This window comes from Aristolochia californica, unplaced genomic scaffold (assembly GCF_029961685.1).
Source record: "Aristolochia californica isolate CCGP_79_NKW_82.1479 unplaced genomic scaffold, dmAriCali1.0.hap1 SCAF_10, whole genome shotgun sequence".
NCBI lineage: Eukaryota > Viridiplantae > Streptophyta > Magnoliopsida > Piperales > Aristolochiaceae > Aristolochia > Aristolochia californica.
The window spans coordinates 33,115,362-33,131,589 of NW_027181771.1; the positions used below are offsets into that span (position 1 = coordinate 33,115,362).

The 16,228-nt window shown below is 40.7% G+C and overlaps 3 protein-coding genes and 1 pseudogene across 4 annotated transcripts; 2 read left to right on the forward strand and 2 right to left on the reverse strand.

Annotated features, from left to right (window-relative positions):
- The first annotated feature begins 1,406 nt into the window (after positions 1-1,406).
- LOC137937017 (protein NRT1/ PTR FAMILY 8.1-like) lies at positions 1,407-5,323 on the forward strand (annotated as a pseudogene).
- A 2,661-nt stretch (positions 5,324-7,984) lies between these two features.
- Positions 7,985-11,982, reverse strand: LOC137937033 (pentatricopeptide repeat-containing protein At3g09060). Of its 2 annotated transcripts, none has more exons than XM_068782068.1 (3): positions 9,473-11,982; positions 8,884-9,031; positions 7,985-8,671 (listed from the first exon to the last, which is right to left on the reverse strand). In XM_068782068.1, exon 1 carries the CDS (start codon positions 11,822-11,824, stop codon positions 9,698-9,700), a length of 2,127 nt encoding a protein of 708 aa, XP_068638169.1. In that variant the 5' UTR covers positions 11,825-11,982; the 3' UTR covers positions 7,985-8,671; positions 8,884-9,031; positions 9,473-9,697. The 2 variants fall into 2 exon arrangements, with proteins under 2 accessions (XP_068638169.1, XP_068638161.1); XM_068782060.1 differs by having other exon boundaries at positions 9,428-11,982.
- Positions 8,163-9,349, forward strand: LOC137937046 (uncharacterized). The gene is made up of 2 exons (XM_068782081.1): positions 8,163-8,492; positions 8,629-9,349. The coding sequence occupies exons 1-2, from the start codon at positions 8,163-8,165 to the stop codon at positions 9,073-9,075; spliced, it is 777 nt and encodes a 258-aa protein (XP_068638182.1). The 3' UTR covers positions 9,076-9,349.
- Positions 11,983-12,812: 830 nt separating the features above from the next.
- LOC137937083 (sugar transport protein 8-like) lies at positions 12,813-14,961 on the reverse strand. Its single transcript, XM_068782136.1, has 4 exons — positions 14,741-14,961; positions 14,232-14,551; positions 13,496-14,119; positions 12,813-13,410 (listed from the first exon to the last, which is right to left on the reverse strand). Exons 1-4 carry the CDS (start codon positions 14,874-14,876, stop codon positions 12,934-12,936), a joined length of 1,557 nt encoding a protein of 518 aa, XP_068638237.1. The 5' UTR covers positions 14,877-14,961; the 3' UTR covers positions 12,813-12,933.
- Positions 14,962-16,228: the final 1,267 nt, after the last annotated feature.

The window sequence follows — 16,228 nt, forward strand, 5'->3', positions numbered from 1 at the left end:
AGCGTTAGATGAACCATCCGGATCACCAAACGTAGGGCCCGCTTGCGATCGTTAGTTTTGATATAGACTTGTAGTTGTAGCTACCGAAGATCCGATACGAGAAGGCGTATCGGGTGGGTGGTTCGCATACCAATTACGTTACTGCCACGATACCCGATCTGGGTTTTGGGAGCAGAGTTAGAAATTGCAGGTGAAGGTAGTCCTTCCCAGAGCGATCATGGAAGCCAGTGACAAATGCCTTTCAGCGATTTAATCACCTTTGTTTTGTTGTTTAAAAGCTAAGATTAAGAGGTGGGGAAGGGCTAGAGCTAACCATTTACCAAACAAAATACAAGGCCTTCACCCCTCGTCTACATATGTTAGGTATTTGATTTTCCGCACTTAAAAGATCGGTCTGTTGAATTGTATTAGCCAGGCGTTTGACATTACGAGGGAAGGATTTATTATTTTACCTTTCTTCTTGTGCGTCAATACTCTCTTGATAGTTGTTTGTTTAGTTGACCCAATTCATAACAAATACGATATAGAATTAGTTGGTTAAGGATTTTGGTGAGTATTTATTTTTGAATCACCACGTGATAAACATGTAAGTGGTTGAGCTGCTTCACTAACAAATATTTCTCGATACGTAAGTGACACATTTTTTCCACATTTTTAGAATATACAAGAATGTTCCATGCTTTCACCAAAACATAATATATTGTGGAAGATAATTCAATCTCTTTCAGCGAGTTTACTAATTCCTTGGAAGAGTTTTCGAGTCTAGTTGAGCCGAGTTCAACCAATTTGGTCCCTCTTCCGTGTTAGAGTTGTGCAAGACTTGAAAATAGGTCAAACCTCAATGATCTAACCAGATAACCAGCAGGGGATAGTCCCCCGATGACACTAGAAAAAGGGGACAAAAGGAGAGGGATAGGGGAGGGATCCTCCTCCTTCCTCATTGTTGCATGCATGGATGTTCATTCCCTTGTGGACGGTGGTAGAGATTGAGCTAATCGGTCTAATTGAACTCTAACCCCTCTTCTTGGATTGACGATCAATAGGAAGTGAAATTTACTTTAAAATCTGGAAGCGTGACCTCATGTTGTGGATGAGAGTACAGCTTGAGAGACTGGGGAACGCTTTTAGCCGCCAGCTGCAACAAGATTGGAGATTCGAATTGTAAGTCAATCGTTTCGCGTCGTCAAATAATTGAACTGGAATCACTGCCGTTCCATCGTGGATTTTTTTTTGTTCAACCGCTAGATTTCTTGGCAAATGTCAAGGAATAACATGGAAAAGTTGCAATGCAAGGGTCCCGCTGCTTGTAGTTTTCGTTGACTGACCGACGCCATGGCGATCAAAGATTCGCTTTGGAATCTGACCATCTTATCTAAAATTTCATCTGCTCTGAAATTTCTTCGTTCATCACTCAGTCACCTACTGTCTGGTTTTGTATGAGAACAATATTCTGCAGTGGACTGGTACAGGACGCTGTTGCTTTGGGGTATCTCTCTCTCTCCTTGTATTTTTTTTTTTTCTATTGATTTCTGAATGAATTCGCTGGCAGTGTGGATTGGTTGTTTTACAGCACATTCAGAAAAAAACTGTTAGCTGCCAAGTAGAGGATTCGATAGTTTTTTTTTTATGAACTTGTGGACGCGATAATCTTCCCTTTTTCCGTGCGATGCTCTAAGAAATGTATTCTGGCAATGCCTTGTAAAATTGAAATGTCTGATGAACTTTCTCCGGCCAAGTATTTTGAAGTGCCTTTGTCCAGAAGTGGTGGGTTTTCGAATTAGATGGTGCTTCGATTTTGTTTGTAGTAGCTGTGGTAAGATATCTAGTAATCGCTTTCCTCCAGTTACAGGTGTGCACCTTCCAGATTCCTCATTCTTCTACTTCAATCACTTTTATGCTGGCAATTTGTCGAACATCGGATTTTGCCTTTGAAAGTTTTCTACGCACTCTACAGGATGTTATCTCACTTAATTAACCTTGAGATTTTTATTTTTTTAAATCTTTTCCCATAATGTACTTCCCGTCACACACTTTGTTGAAAATTAGGGCCACTATGAGGAGAAGCCCTCGCACAGGCAGAATCAGCATCTATGTAGAACTTTCCATTTATTTTCATGATCTTTCTCTAGATAAAATTATCTTCCTTAGACATCTACGTGTCAGTTTTGCTTCCTAAGTAAATTGTAGCCCCTCGATCTTCCTGCATGTGTTATATACATCTGGTGAAACTATGTCTTGCGATCTCATATTTTTTTTAAAAGAAAAAAAAAGGTCAGAAAACATAATTTCACCTGATGTGACCTCATTTCTTTGTTGATGTTTACTTTTATGTTCTTAATCGTCAAACCAATGGCATGGCAGGTGAAAGACAACGTAATCCTGGAAATGGCTGTAGAAGATACTTATACAAAAGATGGAACAGTGGACCGGCATAACAACCCTACTAACAAGAAGAAAACAGGCAACAAGAGGACCCTACCCTTCATTCTTGGTACGTTTTAAGTTACATAGTCTCTCTCTCTCTCTCTCTCTCTCTATCTTATCTATCTATCTATCTATCTATCTATCAGTCAATCAATATATATATATATATGTGTGTGTGTGTGTGTGTGTGTGCTCTCATGATAATTGTGGACATTTTCTTTAGGAAATGAATGTTGTGAAAGATTAGCATACTATGGAATGGGAACGAACTTGGTACTATATATGAAACTGCGTCTCCACCAACCTAATGCTACAGCAGCCAACAATGTCACAAATTGGTCAGGAACATGCCATATCACTCCGTTGATTGGTGCTTTCCTAGCTGATGCATACTGGGGGAGATACCGAACTATTTTCGCTTTCTCAATCATCTATGTCATTGTAAGTTGCAGAGAAATTCTTCAAGATCACCTAAACTTCATAAGCTCAAAACCTGATGAATTCAACCCTCTGTTGGATTATTTGTTCACTTATTCCATTGTTACTGTGATATGAATAGTTGAGAACCTGAACTTGCTATGGTACCCAGGACTCTTATCAGATCATTACTGAAACAAGCTCTTCCTCTGTTTGACACTCAAACACAAAATATTTCTGAATGCAGGGCATGACATTGTTAACCCTTTCAGCCTCTATTCCTGGGATTAGACCATCCTGCCATGGTGATGATTGTCATCCCAAAGGAGTCCAAAGTGCTGTGTTCTTTGTAGCACTTTACTTAATTGCTCTTGGGACTGGAGGAATCAAGCCTTGTGTCTCATCCTTTGGTGCAGATCAATTTGATGATACTGATGAGAAAGAAAAGAAAATAAAGAGTTCTTACTTCAATTGGTTTTACTTTTCAATAAATATCGGTGCTCTCATAGCTTCCTCAGTGTTGGTCTGGATACAGATGAATGTTGGCTGGGGTTGGGGTTTCGGAATCCCAGCTGTTGCCATGGCAATTGCTTTAATATTCTTCTTGTCTGGATCCCCCATGTACCGTCGTCAGAAACCTGGAGGGAGTCCCTTAACACGACTAGCCCAAGTCATTGTTGCATCTATAAGAAAATATGATGTCAAAGTGCCTGCTAATAATTCTGTTCTTTATGAGAATGTTGATGATGAGTCTGCAATAGAAGGAAGCCGTAAGCTTGATCACTCAAATCAGTTCAGGTACCTGCAGCAGTGCCTTTCTTGTTAGATATTTAAGAATATGCTTTAACTGGAAGCTTTGAATCATCTTGAATGGATTAAGTGTGGCTGATTATACATGTCTTCACATGTGTTTGTTGGTGTGTCCATAGGTTCACCTCATACACTATGTAAAAGAGAAAACTGTAATACTTCTCCCAATTATCATATGTTTTGCATACAGGGGCAGAACTCAAACTGCTATGCTGTGCCCAGAACTCAGATAGAACCTTCTGAACTGTTAACATCTTAGAGGTCTTTGGGACAGTCAAACACTACCTAGCTTCATCCAGTGATAAAACATAAAGATTCTTGCTCGCTTCTCTTTCTTTTTTACATTTCAAAACTGAAGACATTTGTTTAAGTAACTTTTCTTTTTAAATCTGATAGTAATAGATTTCCATGTCAGACAATGATCAATTGCAGTTAGTCCAGATATTGAAAGAACTGAAATGAATTCAAATTCATGTAATTCATTTCATTGTTCTCCTTTGTCTTCTGAAAAATGATTTAAAGGCAAGAACAAGATGTTATCAGAAAAAATGAGGCAAGAAAGAATAAAAGGTTACAAAAACCATATCTAACAGTTTACAGAAAGAAATATTCATTTATCTGACATAAAGTGACAATCATGGTTCATCCAACCGAGGGAAAGCAGGTTCTTTGACAAGGCAGCTGTGGCTTCATAAAGTGATCAGATCAAAGGTGGTATGGTGGATCCATGGAGACTATGCACTGTCACCCAAGTTGAGGAGATCAAGTCTATTATACGACTGCTTCCTGTATGGGCCACTGGCATTATGTTTGCAACAGTATATAGTCAAATGAGCACCATGTTTGTATTACAAGGTCAGACTATGAATGCTCATATGGGCCCCCACTTTGAGATACCATCAGCATCCCTCTCCATCTTTGACACCATTAGTGTCATTATGTGAGTCCCTATCTATAACAACATCATAGTGCCAGTGGCTAGACGATACACAGGTCATGACCGTGGATTTACTCAACTTCAACGAATGGGAATTGGCCTTGTCATCTCCATATTCTCCATGTTAGCTGCAGGGATTCTCGAGGTTGTTAGGCTCGACATGGTGAGGAGACGCAACTACTATGACATGGAGCATATCCCCATGTCAATCTTCTGGCAAGTTCCTCAGTACTTCATTGTGGGAGCTGCTGAGGTCTTTACATTCATTGGACAGTTGGAGTTCTTCTATGACCAGGCTCCTGACGCCATGCGCAGCATGTGCTCTGCTCTATCACTTACTACTGTTGCTCTAGGGAACTATTTAAGTACCCTCCTTGTTACAATTGTTACAACGATCTCCACCAAACATGGAAAGCTTGGTTGGATACCAGATAACCTAAATCGTGGCCACCTTGACTACTTCTATTGGCTCCTTGCGATACTTAGCCTTATGAACTTTGGAGTGTATCTGATGATAGCAAGGTGGTACAAATATAAGAAGGTAGTAAGTGCTGTAAATGTATAGGACTTATGCATGATTGAATTGTGTCTGTAAGTTAGAATTATACATGTTAGGCTCTACTGGAAGTTGCAGGAAGGTTAACAAAAACTGCTTAGGCTTTCAGTTTGCTTTATGATTGGTTAAGTGTGTTCAGGTCTTGTTACCGATTATCGGGAAAACTAGTTTGAGGTGTTTTTGGGGTTGTATAATTTGTTTATGAATTGATAATGATACCAAGGACTTTGCCAGAGCAGGGTTGCTTTTGATTTGGTGAGCTTTAAAGACTATATTTTATTTTGGTGTTGCAGCATCTGTACTATCAATTGCCTTGTACTCTTCTTGATGTTAATAATTATATTTTTCAACATAACAGTGCAAATTGACAGCACAAATCCCTGTATGAGGAAAAGATGAATGCAAAGATCAATTAGGAAATCAAAGCGAACCCGATGGAAAATTGTGAGGAAAAACAAAGGGCTTTAGTCTAATGGTTAGGATAAAAAGAAAGAGATCTTGATGATTGACTAAATTTTTTTTTTTAAAGGAATTTTAGGCATGGTGTTCCTACTCGGACTCGGTCTCCCAGAAATCTAAGTCTGATTTGTCCAAGTCGGGTCAGATTGTCCAAGTTCAAGGCAGGACTTGGGCCCACTAGGGCAGAATTGCCCAAAATAGAAGACTCGAGGTTCAACAACCTCACTCACCTAAGTCGTTGAGTTGCAGGACAGTCGGTTATTGTGCTAGGGAGTCTACAAGGTTTGCCTCGTGGAAGTTATGGGTCCATTTGATGCATAGGTGAGCAATGATATCCGAAATCTTGTTCTGATGTCTGTACAGTTGCTATGGGGGAAACTATTAGCAGCCCACTTGATCACCAACATCAAGTTCCTTTTGACAATGGGAGCCAAAAAGCCTCGATCCTTATGTGGGTCCTTTGGTAATAGATTTTTAGACCTTTGGAGTGAAAGTCACCATGGCCTACAAGGTTGATCCCATTGAATCATGGTGGTGTTTATGTAGTTTTAGGAGCCATATATGAGCCTTGGTTTGGCCAAGTAATGATAAATGCAAGAGTGTTGGTTTCAACATTTTATTAGCTATAAAGCTTTTAACGTACAAGTATCCAACATTATCATACATAACTACTAAGTATTAACACAATATTTATCTTCTATGTTCTTTCTTTATTTCTCCTTCTCTTGGGAGAGTGGATCATCTTGGACTAAATTTTTACTTTCTCTTTCTTTGGGAGATCTATTTTTTTGTGCATTATCCCTCTAACGAAGAACGGTGAAGGGAGAATTGAATTGAAGGAAATACGAAAAGCTTGGGTTTCTCTTTCAGAAGATTAGTTGCAACTTAACTTTGATGGTAGCTCTAAGGGGGATCTTGGGCCTTTGGCAATTGGGGAGTGATTAGGGATCCAACCAGGAAAGTTCTCCTTGTGCCCCATTGGCATCGCGAGTTAGTAGTGGCAGAGCTTTGTTGGAGGAGACTTTGCAGAAGTCATTTCGTTGGCCTGGAGGAGGATTCTTGGAGTATTTTGATGAGATTGGGACATTCGTAGATCCAACTACAGTCACCCATAACTTGTTCTTATGGGTGTGAATAGAGGGGCAGACACTTTGACGAGTGAGGGGGTCAGCCGTCAACAGCTTGCTTTCGATGTTTCCCTCCTATTTTGAATTTTCTCTTAGTTCAGATTTTTGGCATTTGTTTGCTTATGTAATCTTCCCCTCTTGTATCTTGTTGCCCTTTTGTTTGTTACCTTATCAAGATAGTGGGAGAGCTGGGAGGACTTTCAGCACTGAAGGTAAACCCAATTAATTATTCGTCTATGAAATACTTCTATCCTGATTACATTAGATCTGTACAAATCCCTTAATATCTGACTGGTGTAAAAGAAAAAGCAAATTACTCACCTTCAAGACTTTGTTCACAGCTGTTCTTACTCAAAAATATCAAGAGCCGGTTGTGTGTTGGTTGCCCATGAAGAACTTTGGTAATCAAATTCAGCCATTCCAAGAGGCGACAGAATTTCAAGGAAACAGAAAAAAGTAGCACAGAGAAATTCCTCCTCTTATCTCTGCAAAGAATTGGGACGATGGCTTCTTACTCTTTTAAGAACCCGAGGAGGCGGCAATGAAGAAGATGACGAAAGCTCAGAAGAACAAGTAAACCATGAGAAACTTGCACTGAGACCGAGCTGCGTTGACTTTTCAACCTGTAGTCTTGTTCCTTAGCTGGAGGATTTGTCTCCGAGGTTCGGCCATTCAGCTCCTCCTCTCTGACAGACGACCAAAGTCGGAAGATAAGGATCAGACGTCACGAGCGCTCCAGTTGGTGCTCCACGCTGACACCAACCACCATTATTATAAGCGTAGAATAGATGTCGTTAGATCGATTCTTGAACCCAGTGCGTCCTCCAGTTGGTGACTAGATCAGAGGTCCAACTCGAATCAATTTTGACTACCCCCAGAGAATCCGAGACGTCTGCGATACGTTTCGGCTGATACGGGTGGTATGACCGACATGGGATGTCTGATATATCAGAATTTGTGTCTATAATTTCCTATGGAACTTTGCTCAGCCATCACATTAACAAAAACTCAGATCAGTTTTTGTTCCAAGAGTATGTAGATAATAAAGCTTTTATTCTTATGCTTTCTTAGCTTTCAGATTCTTTAAACAAATCCATATTAATGAAGTATTTGATTGTGCAGGAAAACCACAAAAGACTTCTCCACTGCGGGGAAAGGTGGAATACGAGCTGTGAAGAAATTCTTCCTTTTACTACTCCTTCCATTTTAACTTTGTCAAGAGAAGAATCAGATTCACTGAAAACTTGTGGAGTATCGGACAAAATGGTATAAATATCCTCGAGTAAGGTCAATTTTCAGAACTCCAAAATCAGATAATGGATATCGTTCCACTCCAGGGAACGAGAGGTGCTGAAAAAATGAAACTTTATCACAAGGTTTTGTACCTCCGTTCCTTTCCTTCCCAATAGCAGGAGAGAAAAATAAAGAAAATATGAACGCGGTGAGGGCCATTCAAAGCTCTTTCTCTCCCACAAATTGTTACTTCCTTCGTCCACGGAAACTGATTTGCAGAAGGAAATTTGCCCTCTCTTTCTGCAGTTCAAATGCGGCAGAACCGGGTGGACCCCCCTCGTCTGAAGGAGACAAACGCAAGCAGGAGCTGCTTGCGAAAATTGCACAGCTTCAGGCCCAGAAGTTTCGCCTCACAGATTACTTGGATGAGCGGTCTGCTTATCTTACTCAATTTGCCGAAGAGGCCAATGCCGAGTTTGACCAAGTTGCAGAGAATGCACGGAAAGGACTTGAGGAAGCCAGCGATCGGGTCCGTAAATCTCTACACTATTGTGTAAATTGTTGAAGGTTCCGGGCAACCACTCGGTTTCTTCGGTAGTTTTATGGGTGTTCCCAGATTTTTCTGTTTCTTGGTCATAGCCCGCTTGCCTGTTTTTGTTTAACAGATCATGGAAAACTTGGAGAGCCGGATGCAGGCTTTTGAGGAAGCTGCAGAGTCCAACAAAGAGGAAATAGAAAAGAACGATAAGTTGTTGGCAGATTTTGAAGATCAACTAGATAAGGACCGGAATGAAGGCTTGTTCTTCAAGAACTTGAAGCAGAAACCACCCCAAGCAGAAGTAAATGCAGCGGAGGAAGTGGAGAAGCTCAGAGAGGTCACCAAAGAAAACTTTGGATTAAAAGTGCGGAGCAACATTTACCTAGCTTTGATATGCTTGCTGATTTTCACAATTGCCGATGCTTTGATCTTCTCCCAGGAGTCAGATTGGCGGAAAGTTGCTGCTTTGGGAGTCATATTGGTGGGTTTGGTTGCTCAGTTTCTTTACGAGCAGAAGATGTCAGCTTCACCTAAAAAACCAGAAGACAAGGAAGAGGAAAAAATGAGGAAATAGAAGCAAAGACGGAAGGAATATCTTCTGGTTGATTTCTCTGTATATATAACTCAGATTCTCAGACTATTAAAATTATTTAGAAGTAAAATTTTCAGGATGACAGGCGGATGGATATAGCATGATAAAATAAGCCCAAAGGAGTTCTCTTTCCTCGGGTTTGATACATCAAGCTGTCTTTACTTTTGCACCAATATCCGATCTTGGGAACATTTCTCTATCACCAAAACCATGTAATTTAAGACATCCGATGCTCTGTATTGACTTTTTAAAGAGAAAAAAGAAGCTTTCTGATGTTTGTTTTCATATTTGCAAATACAGTCTTCAATTGTTTGAAACCATTAATATCTTTTACCTCTTTTCTTTTATCTCTCTCTGAAGAATAAAAAGAAAACTATACCAATACAGCTGCCCATGCTTGTGTAGTTCTGCTGTCTCAGCTTAACGAACAGAATTAGAAGGTAGTCTCCATGACTCTGCTTTTCAGATCCTCCTGAGCATGTCCACAGCAAACCTCCAGGTTGAAGCATCAGAAATGCCACTCCTACTAATATAGTAATTAGAGTTATAACAATCGACCACTTCTAAGAACCACACTCAGATCACGAACTCTCGTAGTCATTCCTCAAGTGATGATGTCCAGGGGTGCTGTATTGTTGAGTATTGCCCGGACTAGTATGTTCCAAGTAATAGCAGTTGGAATAACACTCTGAGACAAGGCATCATCTAGTAACTTCACAGCTTCAGTTACTTTACTAAAGGAGCAAAGTCCATTAAGAACAATGTTATAAGAGATGATATCCGGTACCAGTCCATTTTGTACCATCTCAGTCCAAATCTTGGATGCCATTTCAGAATCACCCCTAGCATAGAACCCATTCATCAGTGTGTTATATGTTACAAGACTAGGTGTACAATTCTTACTCATCATCTCTGAGAACAACCTCCAAGCCTCTTCTACTCTACCTGCCGAGCAAAGACCATGAATTGCAACGTTATATAGAACAACATCTGGTTTAATTCCGGTCCTAGTTACATGTCGCCACAACTCGATCGCTCCATCAATCTTCTTATCTCGACACAGACCATCTAATAATAAGCTACAAGTGATCAAGTCTGGTTTCCATCCCTTTTCCAGCATCTCCTTTGCCAAGCGTGAAGCATCACTAAATCTTTCCACTTTAAGTAGACCATTTATCAAAGTATTGTATGTGACAACATTTGGAGTACAACCGTTTCCAACCATTTTATCAAAAAGTTGAAAGGACTCTGCAATTTTACCAGCCTGAGAAAACCCATTGATCAGTGAATTGTATGTCTGCAAAGTCGGTATACAATCATGGAGTTCCATCCTGTAAAAAATGCATAGTGCATCATCTGTTCTCCCTTCATTACATAACCCATTTATCATTGACGTGTATGCAAAGACATCAAGCTCGGCATTTTTGTCTTCTGCTTCTTTCAACATCAGCAAGGCCTTGGTTGCATATCCCCTCTTGCACAAACCATGAATTAAAACCCCATAGGTATTTGCATCAGGAAAAAAACCAGTCGCAGGCAAGCCTTCCCATTCTTTCACTGCATCCTCCACTTGACCTTTCTCAAACAAACCTTTTATAACTATATTGTAACTAACTATATTACAGTGACCTCTTTTTCCCATCAACCCCCACCATACCAAACCCTCTTCAAATCTTCCATTTCTACAGAAGCCGTTAAGCAATGCATTACATGTGACAACGTCTGGCATTGATCCCTTTTCTACCATCCTGTAACAAAGTTCAGCAGCACCTTCCACATTACCCATGTCACAGAGCCCATGTATCATTATACTGTAAGTAAAAGAATCAGGAGCCTGTTCATTCTTCCTCATTCTATGCCAAATCTCCACACACTCATCAAACTTCCTCAATTTGCACAAACCATTGAGCATCACATTGTAGGTCACCACATTCGGATAAGCATAACTCCCCTTCAACAATTGATTCCATACAACCATTGCCTTTTTAAAATCACCTCTCTTAAAGAACCCGTCTATCATCACATTATAGCAAACAATATCAGGATCGACTCCTGCCTGAGGCATTTCCTCGAACAAGTCTAATGCATTATCCAAATCACCCGTTCTAAGAACACCTCTAAGAATTGTACTATAAGAAACATTATCGGGTTGAATTCCACGAGTGCGCATCGTGTCCAGCAGGCATCTTGCCTTCTCGACTTGCCCCCGCTTAACCAATCCTTTAATTAAAATGTTGTAAGTGGCTAAATTGGGCAAGACGGAAACAGTTTGAAAATAGGCAAAGAAAGACTCCACTTGGTCCCACCGATTGGCTTCAACAAATGTATTTAAGAGCGCGTTGTAGGATCGTATCCCAGGACTACATCGGAACATCTGACCCATGTCCTGGAAAATTGAAACAGCGGCCTGAGGCATTGACACAGCGGAGTAGGCGTTAATGGCTGCAAGCGCAATATCTTCGGGGTACTTACGGCGACTGTTGCGAATGAGCTCAATGATCCAGGAGACGTGAGAGGCGGCATCAGTCAAGTAAGTGGGAGAATTGGAGGCCTTGGAAGCGGCGAGCTTGCGGAGGACTATGAGGAAGACGGGAGTAGTGTGAGCAAAATAGGCGTTTTGGCGAGAGGCGGCATCGAAAACGGAGATAGCGGAGAGAGCGTCCTTCTGGGATTTGACGAGCTTGAGAACGTGCTTTGCCGAGAAGAAGCGCGGGAATGGGTCCCTCACCATGACAAACTACCTTTCCTCTGAGGGGTGATATTATCATCTTCATGACATTCCCTCCGCTGTTTGCATAGATGCCCCCGGCAACCTCAAGTGTCATCATCCTCTCCGGCGAGGCATTATGTAATAGTGACCCAAGACGGCGCGCAGAGTGCAGACCAAACTCGAAAGTCTCTTACTGAGGTATTTGCTTCTCGTGATGGAAACAGCCCTAGCCCTGCTGACTCTATCATGTTAATACGGCTTCATTTCATTAGATTTATTAGTTGTGAAATAGGGTATTAACTTGACTAGTCATTTTTTAATCGACCTTAAAACCAACTTTACATAAATGACTAGTCTCACATAGATTAGTGAGTACAAAGATTTTGGTTTTATTAGTTTGAAAAAGAATTCCTTAGGTTAATTTATTTTGTATTACTGTTTTAAATTAGTGATTTAAGAGTGGTCAATTATTTTTGTTTAATTATTTATTTTGATGTTAAAATATATCTTATGCTATTAATTAATTAATTTATTATATTCACTTTTGTTAATTTTACTTTTTTAATAATTAATCAGTGCACAGTTAATTGTCACACGTAATTATTGTATTAATGTATAATAAACTGTAATTATTTATTAATATAATATTTTAATTAATTAATTAATATATTTGAATTCTACATTAAATTACTTATAATCATATTTTTTTTGGTTAATTTGGTGATTAGGTATATATGTTTTATTTAAGTATATTATTTACTTATTTTCTTATTTTTATTATATTTCTTATTTTGGGGCACTAACACTAGAAACTGTTTTGTGTACAAGTGACGGTAGGAGGGGAGGGGCTTCCCTTCACGTTTCTTCCATAGAATATGGAACTAAATCTATCCAAGTGGCCTGAAGCTCTCATACTCTTGTGAAAGGCGCAGAAAAGAAGAGAAAGAAGTTGCTACTTCGAATAACAATTGAGTTTCTGATTATGCAATTAGAGTTCTAAATTCAAAATCCTACTGTGACATTGATGCTTTTGTTAAGAATAGCCCCCATTCTGTCTACTAAATGAAAACTTCAATTTGAGAAAACTTCAAAAAAGAAGAGCTAAATTACAGGACTTTAACAAGATTGAACTATGTAGAAACGCCTTTCTCGAGTTTGCTTTCCGCTGGACCGTTTCCATCGTTGTCATCGTCATCATCAATCATGTATTTTTTCCAGTACCAGTGCTGCTTCCACACCCTTTCCACCATCTCGTCGATGGGAACCTGCTTGGTTTCGGGTAAAAAGAAGATGACGAACAGACACATGACAACGATCCATGCCAGGAAGAAGAAGAAGATGCCTGCTCGCATCTTGCACATCATGGACAAGAACGATTGAGCGATGAGGGCAGTGAACAGCATGTTGGAACTGACAGCAAAGGAGAATCCGGCTGCCCGGGTCTTGAGAGGGAAGATCTCGCTGGCGACCAACCAACCCAATGGCCCCCAAGACCACGCAAAGCCAGAAACGAAGACACAGATGAGTAACACGACCCAGATTGCGGTGCTGTGTTCCAGAGTGCCTGTGAGAGATAACCTCGATGCTAAGATTGCACCAATTGCAGCCTGCAACAGCCCACCCAGCCGTTAGCTATAGAAAAAGAAGAAGAAGAAGATGCTATTAAAAAGAGAGGAAAATTAAATGCATTACCTGACTGATTCCCATCTGACCGCAGGCTTCAAGAAGCAGACTTCTCCTTCCAGTCCTATCCACCAACGCAATAGACACGAGGGTACTGACCACGTTAACCGTTCCGGTGATCACCGCGGACAGAAGGGCTGCATCGTTCTTGAATCCAACTGTTTGGAACAGCACAGGAGAGTAGAACATGATGGCATTGATCCCAGTAAATTGCTGGAAGACCTGCATGAGTACACCAATGACGAGCTGAGGCCTGCTGCTGGTCTTCATGAGGTTCTTGAACGGGTTTTTGATCCTGTTGGCAATCTCGCAAGCCTCTTGGATCTCCTCGAACTCCAAATCGACATCATCCACTCCACGGATGGCCTTCAAAACTCTCTTACCCTGATCTAACTTGCCTCGCTCAACGAGACTCGTGGGTGTCTCAGAGATGGAGAAGGATCCGATGATGAGGATCAGAGCAGGAATACCAGCGAGCCCCAACGATAACCTCCATCCCCACAAAATTGGAGCAGTGTAATAGTTGACTATGTTGGCGATTAATATACCAACGGTGATCATAAGTTGAAAGCAGATGTTTAAGGCGCCTCTGTATTTGACGGGAGCAATCTCAGAGATGAACAGGGGAACTGCCTGAAAAAAATAAGAGATTATCTTAATGTGGCTTATGATCGGTGATAATTAGATTGCAAGAGACACGGCATACTAAAAATCAGTACTTTAATCTGAAAATAAAAACTCTTGCCTGGTTACCGCAACCGACTCCAAAACCAAGAAGGATTCTCCCAATGATCAACATCCATAGATTACGCGAGGCCACTGTAAAAATAGCTCCTACAAGGAAGAAGATAGAAGCCGCTTGCATGGTCAACTTCCGGCCAAATTTCTTACACATCGTCGCTGCATAGAAGCTCATGACCAAGGCAGCAAGGTAGAGAGAAGAGGTGAAAAGTTGAAGAAGCTGATTATCATATTTGCAGTAGTTGTTCTCTTTCGCAAGATGCTTCTTTACATAAACCTTAGGAAAAAACTCTTTCAGGAAAGTGTCCATGCCCGTCACTCCTCCTGCAATTAGTACACCAAGAACAAAACTGTTAAACAAGAACAGATAGCTCTCCTAATTTTTACATCTAAACGGTATCTACTTATCGAAATTTCATGGGTTTCAATAAAAAAAGAGTAGGAATAATTTCTTCGATTAAAGCCCAAAAATGTACATTGGCAAGTAACACGAAAAAGAATCTTATTTCTTACCTGAAATCCCAATATCATAGCCGAACATCAAACCTCCTGTCGATGCTATGAGCCCACAAGTAAGGACCCGCCATGTAAGCTTGGCTGCGAACTCCTTTCCGCCAGTGCCAGCGGAAGAAGTGATTACAGGCGCCATGTCGAGTCTCTTCTTTACTGGGAAAAGGAGAAGATCCAATAGTGAAGGACAGAAGACAGAATCACAATTAAGAAAAGAGCACGGAGAGTGAATCAATGCGACTGCTTATCACCCAAGAGCTCTCAACAACTTTTGCCGAAAGAGAAAAGCTACGCCGTCCTATTTATCAACTCCATGGGAGAGGAGGACGCCGCCGCCGAATGGATGGATCGGCTCTTAAAAGAAATATTTCTCATGGCCGCCGGCTTTACCGGATTTGACCGAGTATAATAGGAAAGTACAGTTAACATCTTCTCTTCCTAGCTTAATTTTGAATTTAGTGAGGATAAGCACAACTTAATCACGAGTATCAAACCAGTATTTGTTTCCTAAATAAGATGGAATATATTAACTGCTATTTAAGAGTGAATCAAGGTGGACAGCGTATATTGTACTGGCTGAATTGACCGTATTTAAACTTTGAACGCTTTTCAAACGGAAGGTTGGGCTACTTTCAGAACTTTTCCAGCATTAGAGGCCGGAGAAATTGTTATCGAAATCCATTTGGGAATCTGAGATTACAGGCACTTGGCTGCATGAATGGTATCAGAATCTTATTTACAGTTTTAGAAATCCGAACTTGGAAAACTAGTCATATTTAAAACCAATTAGGATTGGAGATAGGACGACGCAACTGGGAGAAGAAGTTCATAAAAGAAGGCAAGAAAGTGGGAAAGGTTTGTCAAAAGTTAAAGATTAGGAATTTGAAATCGGAACGACGATTGTCTTCAAGTGCTCGAAACCAATTAGGTAGAAGGTCGCATGATTAGATGTAAGAACTGTGTAGAGACCTTTTGAATTTAAAAAACAGAAATAGTAATATGTAAGGGGGTCAGCGATGGGGCTAGTCATATCCAATTATACCAGAAGATTAATGGGATCTTGCTAGCAAATATGAACTCTACAAGGACAGAGGAGTGGCCTTCCCACCGATAATACAAGACTCAAGAGGGTCTAGAATTTTGACATGGGTGAGATATCTAAAAAGCTGATATACCCACCCAGTGACTCCATCTCGTACCTGATATGTGGCTCTGGAGAACCTCAGGGATGAGATTTTTTAAGTGCCATGGAGCAGCATCGGATGAATGGAGTGATTCCTGGAAATTGCAAAAACCCTCTTTCTCTGCACTGAGGAATTGGTGAAACTTTTCTGCAAACTCATGAAAGGGCTCTCAGAAGGAGACGACAAGAATAAGAACTCTTTTAACTGCCAAGCTCTTGACATGACTAAGAACACAGGAAACGCAGAAGCAGAAGCAGCAGGCAGCAGGAGTTTCCCGCGGGGAGGGACGTCGTGAGATTCTGTTTAC